At 51.0% G+C, this 16,899-nt stretch overlaps 1 protein-coding gene across 3 annotated transcripts in view; it reads left to right on the forward strand.

Moving 5' to 3' along the window:
- Positions 1 to 16,899, forward strand: part of NTN1 (netrin 1) — a 105,031-nt gene that overhangs the window by 46,032 nt on the left and 42,100 nt on the right. For all 3 annotated transcript variants that reach the window (XM_049812322.1, XM_049812323.1, XM_049812325.1), the window contains exon 2: positions 9,003 to 9,191. In XM_049812322.1, coding sequence (XP_049668279.1) covers positions 9,003 to 9,191 — 189 coding nt within the window. The remainder of the gene's footprint in view (positions 1 to 9,002; positions 9,192 to 16,899) is intronic.

Genomic DNA, 16,899 nt, shown 5'->3' on the forward strand with positions numbered 1-16,899 from the left:
GCTGGGTTTGGATGGTGCAATTAAATAAAGCAAGCTGATGACAGCCTGGTATCATCTCCCAGATTGAAATAAAGAGTTCATTTCTTGATTTTTCCTTTCTCAAAAAAATAAACTAAGCTCTTTCCAGGCTGAAGCTTATCTGCAAACTTCCTGCTCAATACCTCGTTTGCAGAGAAAATTTCCTACTCAAACCCCACAGCTACTGAAGAAACGGGAGCTCTTGCTAGATCACCTAGAATGTGCCTGCAAGTGCCATCACTTCACCGGCTGTGCTGGGACCTGAGTGTGGGTGCAACATCTCAGTGCAGGACAGGAGAGCCTGGCACACGCTCTGCCCGTGTCCTTCCCAGACACTGATCAGCTCCCAGGTGAGGTCCACCTAGAGCTCTCATCCCACCCCTCAAAGATGATTCCGCCAGTCCTCGTTGAGGCAGGCTCAAGATGCAGACTACAAGGCTGGAGCCCTAATCTCCAGGCGGCTTTCAGAGGTGCCGGATGGAAGAAGACTCCAGTCAAGTCTCTGTTGAAGAGCAGCAGATGTTCCCTCCCAGCACGCTCACTGGAGGAAGCAAGGGGAATTTGCAGCCCATTTCCAGGCTCTTTGAGTACAACCGTGTGTGCTTCACCAGGGATAGGCTTGCTTTGTGATTTGCATCCTGTATTGAGTAAGACTGCTTTTGTCTTTGGACAAAATGCCTTGGGTGAGAGGCTACCACAAATCTCAACATTTCAGTGCAACACAACAGGCCCACAGGTTTCTCATCCATCCTCATTGCCTGTTGATAGACTGTCAGCTGCCTGGTGGCTTTGAAGGAGCAACTGCAGGTCGCTGTAGATGTCCCTGAGAGCTCAAGGCAGGAATACACAAATCAGTGGGACCTCGCTGGCTGTGAGCAGCTGTTTGCCACGTGTGCCAGCTAGTAATAGGAGATCTCCACTGCTCAGAGATTGTTAAAATCTGGCTCATAACCTGAACATCTCAGAGCTGTAAATCTCCCAGGAATAAGTCTTGCTCTTGCTCCCCTGATGCTTCCTGTGGGGCCAGAAATACCATGTGGACAGCCAGGAAATACCTGGTAAGATTTTGGTGCTCCAGTCTAGTCTGGAACTAATAAATGTGGAAGCAGTTATGAAAATATCTCCCTCCCTGAAATTAATAAAAACATGTATCAGACCACAGTCAGACAGGTTCACGTCACAGGTTAAGTCGCAAGTAGTGTCTGTCGCTGTTGGAACCAGCTCCCATGGCATGGGGAGATGGAGGGGTGGACAGACAGCTACCATGCCTTGTTTGCAGCAGCTGCCAGATGCTCTCCAAAGGGATCTTGTGCTATTGGGAAGAGCTTTGGTCTCACAGCACTGGCAAAAAGTTGGTAATTGTGAGCATCGACAAAGTAACCCTCAGTAGCTGATCTGATGGGACGTGTTCTTTCCTCTTTTGGGTTTGATCTATGAGCACCTCTGGACTTTCTCCTTGTATCTGTTCCAAAAACCACATGCCAGAGACCACATACTGGTTGTTGGCTTTACCAAGCTGTCTGCTGACAAGTTTTTACAGCCAGTATTTGATCTGGCTACAGGTGCTGATGAACAACTGGTGTACCATGGATGTGCCAGTTTACCCCTACTGTCTGCTGGGAAGAGGGCAATCCCCAAAACACATTCATGGGTTAAATCCGGTAAGCTCTGCTGTTTGGCATTTGCTTCTCCTACCCACGCCCTAGCATCTGCTGAAGGTTCACCCTTCCTGCTGATGGGCCTGCTGATGACCATCGCTGTTGGGGAGGTCTGATGTACGGAGGTAAATCTCGTACTGATGGTAGGAGGGAGCACTGTGGGTTGGCACTGCCATGCTCAGCACCCGAGAGTCTACCAACCATCTACTGTCCTGTCTCTACAAGCTTGGTTTTCAGCTTGGTTTGGCCAGTGAAAATAAGATCTTCAGGGACGTCAGCTGCAAAACTCCATCAACTTCGACCAAACACGTCCCTCATTTTTCAGTGACTTAGAAACTCAGCCAAGCTTGAGCAGTTCTCCTTAGAGACAGCAAAAGACACATCCCTACCAGGGAGCAATGTTTTTCTTTTTAAGTCTTGGCTTCAAATATAAGGGCAATAGATTTTTCTTTAAGGAAAGAAATCCCCAAATTTGTTAGCATTGGCACAACACTGTATTTTTCACTAGCCTTGTTTCTCATTAACAGCTGAATCATTTTAGCAGGAACTTTTCCAGAAATATTCAGCCTGAGTCAGACACCCGGTCTCAAACATTTCTGCCCGATCAGTGAGTTTGGCATTTCTTTATGTAAAAGAAAATGAGGGTCTTATCATTGGACATCTCAGGCAGGCATAAACATCGTTGTTACCAGCTTGGACTTCAGTATTGTAGAGCGTTGTTATACTTAGCAGAACCAACATTGACAGGGGGACATCTCCAGGGCTTCCCAGTCCCTGGGGCACATAGGGGTTTGGGAACTGGGCAAAGTGGGAATTGAAGAGCACTTGAGGTGTCCAGCATCCCCACGGAGGTCCTGGGTCACTCTGATGCCATCTTGTCTAGAGCTTTTCTGCAGAATTGCCATTCCTCAGGTTTTTCGTGCATGGAAAAGTCTTCTGTTCCTCAACCCCTTTCTGTGCCACCGGGAAGATTTTCTCAGCGTGCTTCTCCCCAGAACCCTCTCTCTTGCTTCACCTACATTTGCAGTTTGGCCTTTCCTTGCTTTCAGGGGTGTTTCTCGTGGGTGGAAAGTGGCGAGAGGCATTTGGCCTCATGGCAAGCAGGTTGGAGTGCAAGGGGCTGCCCAGAAAGGCTTCAGCTCCACAAGTGGGGGGGGGTCTCTGGAATGCATCAGCAAGGATGGAGCTTTCCTTCCCCCACCACCAGTGCACACTTGCTTTTTCTGCAAGCCAGGTTTGTGGCTCCGGTTTCGTGGGCAATGCCAGCCACAGTTGCATATTTTGTGGTGAGTCCGCACACTTTCCTCCGTCTTTTTGCTCTGACTGTCAGGAAAACCTGAGCTCTGGCGCAGACCCCGCGTCTCCCTCTTGCAGCCACAACACCCCAATGGATTTCCCCTCTGGTGGATTAGCTCAAGCAAACCAAACCAATTTCCGATCCTTCTCCTTACTCAGACTTAACAGAGCACGCAAATGAATTTTCCCGAGCAAACATTTTTGTTTAGTGTCGGCCAACTGGGTCTGTGGTGGGTGGCACCAAGCCACACGGGAGGGCGCGGGGCCGCCTGCCCTGCAAGCAGAGCTGGATCCAGCTGCTCAGTCCCGACAGCTCCAAGCTCCCGGGGCCACGCGCGGTGGCTGTACCGTGCAGGACTTCACTTGCCGCCACGGCCGGTGTTCATCCATGCTTTGCCATTTTGCTGCAGCAAGCATGGACAGAAAGCCCCTCGCCGGCTCGGGCAGTGTCCGTGCCCCTCAGGGGACAGCCTGCAGGACCATGCCACCCGGGATCACTCACCAGGCACAGCCCCGGCAGCCCAATGCACTGCAGCCTGTGCTGGACCAGAGGGGTCTGGCAGCATGCAGCAGTGCAGGAACTTGTCCAGCAGCTCCAGGTACGTGCCCAGCTGCCCCAAAACCTCAAACCAGCCAGCAGCAGGCTTGAAGGGACGCAGTGTTGTAGGGGACCAGGGACACCCTCCTACTGTCTCCACAGGGCCTTTCTCTTTACCTCCCAGTCTAGCAAGCAGACAGGTCTCGGCTGACTCTGGCTGCTGCTCCGACTCTGTTGTCCCCTCTCTGTGATTTAAGGGTGGCTGTTTCCTTGACCAAGATAATATCCCTGAAGATATCTCCAGGGGTCCCCTGGGAGCGAAGGCCCTCCCCAGATGGGCACGGGCAGGGTGCCTCTCTCAGCAGCTGGGACGATGCACGCGAGGCTTGCTCCTGCAAAAGAGAAATAATGGCTCAGGCTGAGCTAGCAACTTTCTGGCAAAAAAACTTATCTGGGAAAAGGACAATTTTAAGGAGAATGAGACTATTCATAAGTTCAAGTCAAATTTAGAGATTACTTTCAGCCCCTGGCTTCTTCTATCCTCCCCTTTCCCTTCCCCCCTCCCCCGAATTATTGTTTGCAAAAATTAAAACAAAATGTTTTGGGGTTTTTGTTTGTTTAAAAAGCAATTTGCATTTTGAAAATTGCCAAAATATAAGTTTTGGAAGGGTGGGGTCTTTTGAAAGGGCAGCATTGTCATTGCTGAATGAAAACCACGGAGAGGAATGCGTCCTGGGAGACGCAGGGCGCTGGGACGCGGAGCCTGGGGGACATGGCGGCAGCACAAAAGACCACAACCACAGCTCCCACCGCACAGCTCCAGCCTGTGCCTCCCATTCACGTATCTCCTTTCATTCTCCCAAATGAAAAATCTTGCCCACCTTGACCTTCTTCGACAGATTCATTTGACCAAGTCACTGATTTTAATGCAGAGATGCTTCTGCTGTAGTTTCTGTACCCGGCTCCAAACCACAGCTTTCCTCTTTTCTGTTCTGACCTTCTCCAGGTTTCTGAACATCTGCATTTAAGTGATAGCTGGTTATTCATATCAGAGCCTGGTGGCCCAGGTAGAAAGTATTTGATGAAGCTCTGTACATCTGTGCACAATAAAGTCAGCTAACTAAAGGCTTGTGAGGTCCTTGGCAAGATAAGAGAAAGAAGAAAGCAGGAGACAGCAGCACTGAGCTTAGTCCAGCCACTGGAGCCAAAATCTTTCATTGGAGAGGTCTCAGCACATGGCACATGTTTTGCTCATAGCTGGGTCTGTGCTGGGTCTGCAGCCTGTGCAGGGGTGTCTTCTCCACTGGGTGAAAAGCAAAGCATGGGGGCCGTAGGTGATGCCAATATTGGGAGGTGATTTTTATTACAACCGGCGATGGCGTTCATAGAAAGAAAAGATGGGTTGCTAAAGAGCCACTTACTGTGGCAGGGAAATTCAAACCAAGAAGCACTAGCTGGAAATTAAAGCCAGCCCAACTCATGTTAGGAACAAGGCAAAATGCTTTAGCACAGCAGGGGATTAACCATTGGGCCAAGGGAGAGGGTGGGCGGGAGCCGTGTTTCCTGAACGCCTCTGTCCAGGGAAAATGTGGCCAGGCGAGCCGCACGCCCTGCCTGCGGCACCCGGGGACCGCACACAGATTCGGAGCTGGGATCCAAAAGCATCCTGACCTGCTGCTGGGTCCCTGTCGGTCCTAACGGCCGGCTCCCAGTGAGAGCGGTGTGCCCAGGCATTGCCCTCGCTCAGCATCCCCAGGTCCCCACCACCAGTCTTCTCCGAAGCTGTAGCACCAGCGTGATGGATCCCATCACAACGTGTCCCAGCTTCATGCCCAGCAAGGACTTTCTGATGCCTAGATGGGTCATTTATTGCATTAATTCTTTCGTCCCTATGCACTATTGTCAGGAAAAAACAGGATGGCTCTGTTCCTTCAGTCAGACCAAGCCTCTCCCATTGGGCACCTGCAAACACATCAGGCTGCAGACAGAGCTGCCAGCCAGCCCAGCAGTGCATAGCACTGGCCGTTCAGGACCCATGCACTCAGGGTGAGCACAGAAGACAGTAATTTCAATTAAAACCACTCTCCTTGGGTCAGTTTGGTCCCTTCTGTCTGCACAAGCAGGTGGATCAGGAGGGGGTGGATGATGGAAAAGCACCTATGTGCATGGGGTTAGGAGGCAATCAGTGCCCAGCGGGTGTCCTTGGTGCCCTGGGAGTGCAGGTGGAAGGAGGGGACAGAGCCAAGGCTGAGCCGATGGAGCCAAAAAAAGGTGAGAAGTCATGGTGGAGGGGTGGCCGGTGCTCCCTGGCTGTTAGGGTGCTTACGGGGAGCTCGCAGGGAGGCCAAGTGCAGGGACCCTGGGCATGGAGAGGGGCTTGACTGGCCCACACCTTCTCCCAGCTCATTCACTCCCTTCTGGGAGGGTTTATACCCTGGGGCATACACAGTCTTTAAGTCCTTTGCTCTGTATGAGGACAGGGATGGCTGTTTTTGGGAGCTCCTTGCAGCTTCTTGTGAGGTTCAGCTTCTTCTCTTCTCCACACACTGGATTTTCCCATTCCTGGAAGATCAATGTAAAATTGATCCCAGGAGCAGGGCTGCGAGCAGCTCTGCAGACTCCACTTATTCCTCCACATTCCCGTGCAGCTCTGCTCTGGTGGGACCAGCTGAAATATTTGCAAAGATCTTGAGAAAAATCCCAGGAGTTCTGCTTTTCTGGCTTTGCAAAAACATTTCTGCTTATCAAGCAACCCAAATAAATGCAAAAATTTTTACTCACTCTTCGGGTGGGCTCAGCTTTGAATTTTAAAAAGGGATTTGCCAATGCAATCTTGCAAAATACTCAAGTACCAAGTCCAGCTCTGCTAAAATACAAGTTTTAGGAGGAGATGAGCTTTCATGCTCTTCGGAAAACACACATTTCTGCCAGATTCAAGGAAGAACTAGGTATTCTGTGAGGCCATGCCACCCCCTGGAGAAATGTCTCCTCATGTTGGTCAACAGGGACTAAATCCTGTGGTTTGTAGCACCAAAGGCAGAGCTGCTAGTGCATCTCAAGGCTTTGAACAATGGAGATGTGCCTGCAACATCACAGGCTACAGCAGGGATGACAGACTCTCAGACTGAGGGACTTAAATCTTTTTTTTTCTCTGCTTGAGCTGAGTCCTGAGGCCATGACATTGATACAGGTGTTGCTTTGGTGGTTAGCTATAGCCAAGAGGTCATCCTTCAGCTTGCAACCCTGGTGTGCCTTGCAGCCGGTCCATGCCTGGGGCAAGGCTCTGCCCTGCGCGGAGGAACCAGCCCTCAGCCCTGTGCCTCCTGCGTGCCCGGCAAAAGGGTTTAATCTCACCACCTCGGTCACCTCTCTGTAAAACAAGGATTGGGACTTTAAAAATGCCACCTCCTTCCCGAAAGCTTAGCTCATGCATTCTGCAGGGCAAGAATCACCTCTAATCCCCTATTTGTACAAGCGCTGACTGCGGCGGAGCCATCGGGGTGGCAGGGGCTGCTCGGCACGCCATGAGAAAAGGAGAATACCATAGCTGAGCGGCTGCTGGGGTGCTCCTAGCAAAGTACAAAGTGCTCCTCCTGAGATTAAGACAGAAGGGGAAAAACCTACAAGTGGGGATGCAGAAAGTGCCTGGTGCGAGCTCCCGTGCTTCTTTTAGATGCAAACAGGCTGTTTAAGTGTGCTTACAGCATCAGCAAATGTGTCTGTGGGACTGGCCGGGTCTAAAAAACCAGCAATTCCCTCTGCATGCAGGAGCTGCCTCTCCAGTCTCCTTGATGGTCGTCTCCTGTTTTGGGAGATGACAAATGCACCCACAGGCTGGTGGGCTCATCTAAGGAGAGGCAAACCGCAGTTCAAAGTCGTGGCCCCACTTGGTGTCAGAAATCTCACTTTCTCACGGCTGGCAAACCGCTCTTGGGCTACTTTTCTCACCACTAGCACGTTGGTGGCTGCTTCTCCTGCTCTGCCAGCGTTTGGTGGGGACGTGAGGTTGGGCCTCACCACACCAGCCAGAGGAATTCAGATTGCAAAGCATGGAGAGAGCAGTCTCCATCCCGCTGGTCGGACGTGTCCAGAGGATTTTGCTCTCCACTTTGCTTTCATGTTGTGAGTTAGCTGGGGATTGTTCCTGATAAATAATCCGGAACTGCACTGTAATTTTCTGGGCTGAAATTTGATAATTAAGCAAATATAGCATGTCTTTGTCTTGGGCAAGCACCATAAGGTAAACAGGAAGGAATGAGGGATTAAGATGTCTCTGCTCTAAAGGAAGGTGACAAGCCCAGAGCCGTGACACCTTCGTGCCGAGCCGAGAGGCCCAGCTGTGGGTTGGCATTGCACAGATGCATTGTTCAGGGGTGAAGAGCAAATAAAAGCAAAGGGAAAAGAAAACAAGCTATAAAATTCTCAGCAAAGCACAGAGCCCCAGCAACTGCCTCTTGATGTTCCCATGACAGCTCTGGGGAGAGGCAGGCGAGGGGTCGAGCTTTGAAGTCCTTAAGTTGTCCTTTGCAAAGGCCCCCTGTTAAAATAGTCCCTGTGTTGACATTAGGCTGCATATGGTGGAGAAATTGGACATCTCCCGGCAGGTTCAGTCACAGCACATGCAATCAAAGCAGAGGGGGACTTTTTGGTATTTGACTAACTGGGCGCCAGGCTGGCCCTGTCCCAGCAGTGGGATGAGAGATGCAGAGGCAGAGGTGAGGTTTTACCAGCACGTTCAGGGCTGCAGATGCGGAACAGAGACTTGTGCTACGGGTTCCAAGCACGGGAAGGAAAGCCGGGGAAGAAGGTAGCTAGGAAGGTCTTGATATTTGGAGCTCAAACACACACATCTTGGGACTGGTGAGAGTGGGAATACTGGGAAGCTCGGGCAGGTGATGCTGGAAACCCCCTTTCTCCCAGGGGCAGACAGAGAAGGCTCCCAGGGTGTTGGGAAGCAGGAGGTTTCACAGCAGTTTGGGGGGGTTTTGTACCGAGCAGTGGCACAATATGAAGCACCACAGTGCGAGAGCAGATGGGAAAGGAGACTTGCATGGGGCAAAGCAGTTGCGACAAAGCTGGGGGAGCAGCTGGGGGGTTGTGCGCTGCCGTTTCCTAACCACGGGTGAGCTGCCTGCCCTCACAGACCTGCCTGCACCCAGCTTTTAATTCACATTAAGAGTGGGGAGACGCAAAAGGCGTTGTGACTTGTTGCAAGTCACAACGGTGAAACGAGGTCTTAGTGACCTCAACTTCCCCTCCAAAAAGCTGGACTCACCACGTAGCACTGGTCAAGGAGGAACGTGGGTTAGCAGTTGGTTTCCCATAGCCAGAGGTGCCACCAGAGCATCCCAGCCTGTGACACCCCCGCTGCGGCAGGGCTCCCTGGGCAGCACCTCGAGGGTGCCCACCCCCATGCACACAGGTTCCCTCCAGGTTGGCACCTCCGCGAGCGGGCACAGATGCTGACGGTCTCCGCTCTTTCCCTCTCGCAGCCTGCAACTGCAACCTCCACGCCCGGCGGTGCCGCTTCAACATGGAGCTCTACAAGCTGTCGGGGCGCAAGAGCGGCGGCGTCTGCCTGAACTGCCGGCACAACACTGCTGGGCGGCACTGCCACTACTGCAAGGAGGGCTTCTACCGGGACCTCAGCAAGCCCATCTCCCACCGCAAGGCCTGCAAAGGTACCGGGTCAGGGGTGGGGTGGCCGGGACCGCACGGCTCCTTCTCCTCCGACGCCTTCCTGCTGCTCCTGCTTCCACAGTTCCTGATCTCACCATACCTCTCCTGCTCCTCCTTCTCCCAAACCAAGCCCTTGAAATAACTTTTCTTGCCCCCACATTCCCTGCCATCACCTCTCCCTGGTCTCCCCAGCCTCCTGGTGAGGACGAGGCCACCGAAGTAGAAAAAGTCCTCACTGCTGAGGATGACTTTATTTCAGGTTTTATCACTTATAAATCATGCTTCACCTGCTCCAATAGCCACAGCTAATTTGGTCGTCACACATGTAAGGGCAGAGTTGCACAAAATGGGGTTGGATGTAGCGTCTGTAAATCAGCCTCCCCCAAACGCCTGTCTCCTGCTCCCACCCTCAGTGCTGCCAGGGGCACAGGCAATATTTAACCCACGCACAGAACATTTCACTCCTCGGGACGAGGTGAGAACAGTAAAATGGGAAACAATTTTATTTTGAGCTCAGCAAGCAGAGTTTTTTGAGGTTTCCTCTTCCACCGTGGACGTGAAGGCAAGCGGGGCTTCAGCTGGGGTGGGAGCAGCAATAAGAGCAAATCCTGCAAATGAACTTTTTTAACTCTCAGCTCTCTGCTGGAAGAGATATAAATCCTGAACCTGAGACACAGCTAAAGGAATCAAGCAAACATTCAAAAGCCAGATTAGAAGATGCTGGGGTTTCCCGCAGAAAGTTTCAGCTCTTTTCTCTCTAAAGACTCATTTCAACAAGAAACGGAAAGCTTTTTGGCCCAAGCTGGGTATTTTTGGCTGGAAAGCTTTGGGTCTTCAGCATTTTCAATTTTTGTAATGAAAACGCTTCTTCATGTGTTTTTGGGGTTTTTTTTTTCCACTGAAAACAGACACTCTTTGCCAAAGCAAAAAAAAAGAAATTGCTTCTTTAGACAGCCCTACTCCCCCTTTTTTCACCTTGTAAAAACTATTTCAACGAGACATTTTCGACCCGCCCTGCGCTGAGGCTGCTAACAAGCTACAGCTTCAGCCAATGCACGGGCTGGTGGGATGTGAACCCAACCCGTGGCTCTGGGGGGGGAGAGGAGCTGCCGTTTTGGGGTCCGAGGAGCCAGAAGGCAGGGGTGCAGGGGGACTGAGTCACTTCCACACCAGCCTCAACACCCAGCACCCCAACTGGACCCCTGCTCCAGCAGCGAGCTGCCTGCCGCACACGGCCGCGCCTTGCCCCCCGGTCCCGAGCGGATATGTGTCGTAATAAAGTTCATATTTCTGCTTTCACGGCCGGGTCGCAGCTGAAGTAACAGCGCATTAGGTTGAGGCAAACAAAGGGAAATTGTGAAGGCGTAGGCTCTCCTCGAGCGGGGCCAGGCAGCGATGCAGGCGGGCATCCACCACCCCCAGGCAGCAGCGTGCTCGCAGAGGGGTTTGCTGATGTCCAGAGCCTGATTCTCATTTACCTTCCTGCTCCTCAGAAAGGGTTTTGGGGTGCCGGGGTGGTGGGGTGATTTCTCACCCCTCCCCAAGCACAGTTATCTCCTTCCCAGAGCTCTGGTTTATCCCGGCTGCCTCCCCAGCATGGGGACTCCTGGGGACATGTTGGGATTTGTGGGAGAGGAGAGCTCTTTCCCAGACACGGGGTCACTGTGCATCCATAGGGATTCCAGTCCTCTGGCATCAGCACAGGGAGCACGGAGCAGGGAGGGGATGCTCGGCTGGAGGGTAGGGTGGATGCCGTCCCCTGTCCGTCCATCCCCAGCTTTTCCATCCTGGGAAAAGGCAGTCCCTGCCCTGTGTTGGCAGCAATGTCCATGCTTAAGCCTCTCTTGTCTCATTGACTCTGGCATTTCCCAGGACTTTCCTCGCTCCTGCTTTTCCCGGCTCTCCTCCCTGGCCAGGCAGCCTGCTCCCCCTCTCTTGCCCATTTACCCTTGCTGTCCCCTGGCCCCTCACTCTTGCTAACCTCTCCGTGGCAGATAGCACAGTGGTCTTTTACCCAAAAAGCACAGCTGGGTGGTGGTTGGTACCTGCAGGTGGGAAACCTCAGAGCCATGCTGTGCCTCAGTTTCCCCAAGTAAGCACCCGGGAAGATGTGTACTGGCCTTCGTGAGGCACTCCACAATGTTTTAAGGCTGAATTTCCCAGTCACTGGGTCATTCGTTCTATTAAATGCTCTTTGCAATTGTCCTTTTCTCATCCCCCTGCCTTGTCAAACCGCTCCTGCTCTTGAAATTTGAGATCTCCAAATTTAAATACTTCTCCAACCCCCCACAGTTTGTAACAAAAATGTGGCTATTGGAGCTAACAGATACAAAGGTATGTAATAAATATGCTGGTGCATGAACAGCTCCCTGACTCGCAGGCTATTAGCACAATTTCACAGTGGTTGGAATGGTTTATTGTTGGCGTAATCCATCGTCCTATACAAAAGCAGGCGAAATGAAGTTTCCTACAGCAAAGGCATTCCTTTGAAAACTCATTTTCCTGAGCTCTGTTTATGACACAGGGGATATTTTATGTCCCCTCTGTTTTTTCTTCCCTGATTCAGGGACTTTTCTGAAATAATTTTTGAAAACAGGCATTTTTAAAAAACAGACCCTACCATCTAACAACTTCAGCCATTTTCCCATTGATAACAATATTAATTTATCATCTTACCAAGCCATCTGCCGAGAGGCAAAGCTCTCCCAGAGTCTCATCTTGACCGAATGTGTTTAGAATTAAGGAATTAACCATCCTGTAGCATCTGCCATCTCACTCACAACTGCCTGACGTCTCATCCCACCCAGTATATTGTGTTTTCTCTATAAGACTTGATTCTTTCAACCATTGCATTGCTCCGTTCATGTCCTACATGTAACACATTTAAACAAATGCATATAATAGAGCACCAGTGCCTTGTGAGCAGATCAAGACCTGCCAAGGACGCATGCAGCACACTTTCCCCCTTGGCAAGAGTGCGTGAGCTCGGGCAAACTCACAGCAAATGTTCCATGAAAGAGCTGCTGAAGAGATTTTTTTATTAATTCAACTTCATTAATTCAGCCTAACAGACACATCCAGCTAAACTGCCTTTCCTCTCACTTGCGTTTCTCATCTCTCACTCCATCCTATGCATTAGGTTATGTGCCTCAATTCATAACCATCTAACTCCAGAAATTTATAGAGGCATGAGTTACATTATTTGAAATGGTTGGGTTTGGTATTTATGCAAAAAATATCACATTGCAGAAATGTTTGAACAATGTCTACTTTTTTTTAACTTGGAGAAAAAGAAAATGCCACAGACTTTTGCACATGTTGCAGGGCATGGTGTGAGCCTCAGGCAGCAAAAGGTGAGCAGAAAGTGGAGCTAGGCAGTGCCCTCCTGCCCAGGAGGAGGGCTGGTTGGTTTTCTAATAGCCAAACCTATAATAAGTTTTAATTAAAAGAGTTTTTTAATGATTTGAATTTGTCTTAGCAGCACAGGTGAAGGCATAAGGAGTTGGGCTTTAAGGATTACTTTTACCCTGATGGTTAAAAGTGATGCAGCCATGCCATGTTCCTCGCCTATGCATTTGCTTCCAGTTGTTTTCTTGCAAAAAATGATAGAAAGAAAAAAATTGTCAGTGATCAGAGATGCCCTGTCACAGAGCCACGCAACAGGCAGAGCATGGCATGAAGTCTGCAAACCACATGCAAAGGAATTGATGACAGATGGAGCAGGGATATTGCATGAAGTGGCAACATTGGGCGCGTGCCAGAGCCTGCCAGGCTGGAGCTGGGAGCTGAAGGAGGACTGGGACTGCTGCGGGTGGGTGGTCAGGCAAAGCCAGGGACACCAGTTACTCAAGCAAGGGCTCAGGCTCCCCTGGCGTTTTGAGGTCAGACCGCACAACTGATCTCTGCGTGGCCCCGGACGGGGACTCTCAGGCTGGAGCAGTCCAGTGGTAGTGCCGGTCCTCTGCCATGGGGGATGGATGGGCTCATCCCAGCGGGTGCCGGAGTAGGATGCCCTTTGCTCTGGCAGATACATCAAAACCCTGGTCCTGCACACACCCGTTAGGTGTGGGGGCTGTCCTGAGAAACAACGAAGCCCCAGATATAAGAAATTTCACATGATCATCTTTTAAAACTCAGAACAAAGGCGAATTGTTCCTCTTTTCTCACCAATATTTGTGAGAGCATGAAGAGCTCCCAAAATGCTGAAGCCCTGTTTCCCATTCCTTCTGCTTTCCCTCTGCTGCAAATGATGTTGCAAGTGAAATTCCACATCTGGGTCCTGCAAACCTCCGTCTGCTCCACTCTGTCATGGGCCGCTGTAAATCAGGGCCCTGGTGTTAGTTCTTTTGATTAAATTCACTCCTGATATTTGCCAGATTATTGGCACTAATGTAATTCTATTGGAACAGAGACTCTGCAGGATTTTATAGCCTGGCTGTAAAACAGCTCTGCACTTCAGGGAAAGGATTTACACACTTTTTGATGAAAAGATGACAAATGATACGCATTATGAATGCACTTGTGCTGAGGCTGCCAGTGTAAACCCCTTGTGGAAGGGCAGGATTTGGCACCTGGAGAGGTCACATTCGTTAGGACTCAATGTTTTGGTAAAAAATGGGATTGCCTGCCTCCCCCGCACTGTTGCAGCCCCACACCCGTGCTGAGCCTGGCAGACTTTTCCATCGGCGTTGGAGGATTATTTAATGGCTTGTGAAAAAAAGAAAAAAACCCAACAAAAAAAAACCACTCCCAGCCTACCTGCCCATCCTGGTTTGTACCTGCAAAGGCTCAAGACTTTGATGTTTGCTTTTTGGAGACAGTTTCGGTTCAAGCAGAGAGAGGGTGCTTGCCATCCCCATGGGCTCAGCCTCTGGTCCTTGATTTCACGGATGCTGATGCAGGTTTTCTTCCCACCCACCTGCAGGCATTTAGGAGGGGGGACTCTAATGCAGCGGATCTCTTTTGGCTCCTTGTGCTGCCTGGAGAGGAAGGCAGAGCCCCTGGTGACAGGGACAGTGGGACGAGTCCCCCCCCTCCCCCTGTCTCTCTCCACTGACTATAGAGGGAGCTGCGTGACCAGCTTAGAGCAGAGAGCTCATTTCCACAAGGCTGAAGCCAGGGGAGATGTAACGCCTTCTTGCTGCATGGAGCCCCACTGAGAAGTTGGGGTGCAGGAGGCGGTTGGGGTAAAACCCACCTTAGATGGCAGAGTCTGAGGACGGGCTCGCTGCCACCAGTGTCCTGGTGTCCCACGGGCCATGTCCCAGTATAGGACAGGAAGATCAGCCTGTCCATGGTGCACCTCTGCAGGTTTCAGTTGTGGTCAGCATCCTTTCAGCCTTGGAGATGTCCCCTGCCACCACAGTCCCCAGTCCACAGCTAGGTGGGGACTAGGCAAGCTCACAGCTAACACATCCCAAAGACATGGGGGTGGCCTGGCTGAAACCCCTCAACCAGGGCTCTCTAGGGCAGCAGGGCCACCAGTGGTGGCTCCTGGCAGAGATCCTGTCCCCAGCCTTTCCTTGTCTGCAGCGAGTACCAGCTCCCACAGGCTCCCTCCTGTCACTGCAGAGCATCAGTGCAGGAGAACTACCCTTGGTGTCCACCCTAGGAGGAGGTGAAGTGCATCCTAAGAGACATGCTCCTCTCCCCACAGCAATCTCATTTTGATGCTCATCTCTAGTCCAGCTCATTTGTGATTTCACAAGGCAAAGTCCAAGGCAATACTTTCTATGAATTCCCCCAAGGGAGTTGTCCTTAATTATCAAACTTCCTTCCCTTCCTTTTCTCCTTTTCTTCCTCTTTGAAGACCAGCTGGAGCTACCGTTTAGATGAAAGATGATCCAACTCGTAGTGCTGGCAGGGCTTGGATCAAGTTCTTGTATCAAGGCTTGGTCACCTCTGAGAAATCACATCACTGGAGAAAGTCCAAACTTCCAAGGCATTGATCTGCCAAGCTCAGACTTTATTTTCTCCATAGGGCATGCTCTTCCACTGCTGTGGGAACAATTTTCTAGCTGTATTTCTATACTGCATTTGTTAGTGGCTATGCCTTAGTCACCCCTTTCCCCAAAGCCCCATAATTCTTTATATCGATATTATTCCAAGTGCTGAGCACTGATTTACGGTTTCTACATCTAAAACTTGTCATCAGCAACCCCCAGGCACACACAAACCAGTCAGAGGAAGTTTATAGAAATGCAGCTTTACGCCATTCCATGCACAGGGGTCGCTGCGTGGAAGTGTCCTGGGGCGGCACAGGAGGCTTGAGAGCCACTGCCACCACGTGCCACCACCTCCATGGCACCTCCAGGACCCAGGGTAGAGCTGCACTATTCACCCACTTGAGCTGGAAGGGTTCCAAAGCAAAGAAGGGACATGATTATTACAGAAACTCTTAAACTGTTTTGAGTTTGTAGCGTGAAAGCATGGAAAAGAAGTGATTTTTTTTTTAATGAAGACTTGAGCTCAACACAAGACATCTACCTGGCCATGCCGGCTTTTAAACATCCACAATTTTAATGACATACGAGCAGCTACGTCAAATTAAGCAGCCGCTTCTGTGCGAGCCAGAGCGGGAAAAGTTTGCTGCGTCGCAGCAGTGGAATATTCCTGTGGCAAACCCAGCAACTGAGACACTTTCTAATTGTTTCAAGCCAGATGGGGCTCCATGTGCCAACCTTCATCCTGCTCTGCCTTTCACGCGTGCGTTCCAGTTCCAAGGACTTTCTAATTAAGTCTGATCTATGTGAGCCATCAACAAGGAAAAACCCAAATGTCGGAGCCATGCACAGCCCTTTCCCCCAGCCCAGGGCAGCTCCAGCACCTCCACACAGTGCATGGGGATGATGCCACGCACTGGGGCACACATTTTGGGACCACAGATATCACGTTCCAGTTTCATGTTTGTAGCCACTGGTGATCTGAAGCAGTCATACTTTTTGCTCCTCTATGTATCTGCCCCTGGAAGTGCTCCAGTATTGGGGTTGGTTCTCCATTTTGGTGCAAATTACCTGGAACGAGTGTAAAATCCTGCTTTATGGTCTTCCCAGAAACTCATCGCAGACTTTCTCCTCTCTCTAGCTTATGATCAGGGCCACCTCGCACAATACAGCAGCATTTAAACAGATATTTGCTTTCAGTGGTATATATTTTAGGCAGTCTGGAATTGAAACCTGGATGCTCAGAGAGAGCACAGAGCACTGGTAGGGCACCCCGCCCCGGGGGCTGGCGGAGCATGAAGGGGCATCACCATGGGCAAGGAGGTTCTGCCATCCACATCCCAGATGAAGTGCACTTGCTGGGGGTCTCTGGTCTGCTACAGTCTCCAGAAGTTAGCTTCGAAGATCATTAACCACACCAACCCCCCCCCCCCCCCCAAAAAAAAAAAAAAGAAAAAAAGAAGAAGGACAGAGAGGTTTGTCTGTGCCTGGTGATAAGATCACAGCAAAATCACCTCCATGCCAAAAATTTCCTTAAGCTGCAGCTGTCTTCAAGCTCTGGGGAAGTCAATAATTTTACATATTGCTCCCACCCAGGTGCGTTTTGCTGCCCCTGCACACCCAGACTCTTGGGGCCACTGGGCTGGGCAGATGCTGTGCACCCCAGCCCCGCGGCAGTGCTGAGGGAGGGGGGCTGCTTCTTAGCCTGCGCCCCCCGCTCTCCTCCAAAAAAACACGTCAGCACTCCCAGAGCCCTTTTCGGCAAAGC

This window comes from Accipiter gentilis, chromosome 10, assembly GCF_929443795.1.
Source record: "Accipiter gentilis chromosome 10, bAccGen1.1, whole genome shotgun sequence".
Lineage (NCBI taxonomy): Eukaryota > Metazoa > Chordata > Aves > Accipitriformes > Accipitridae > Astur > Astur gentilis.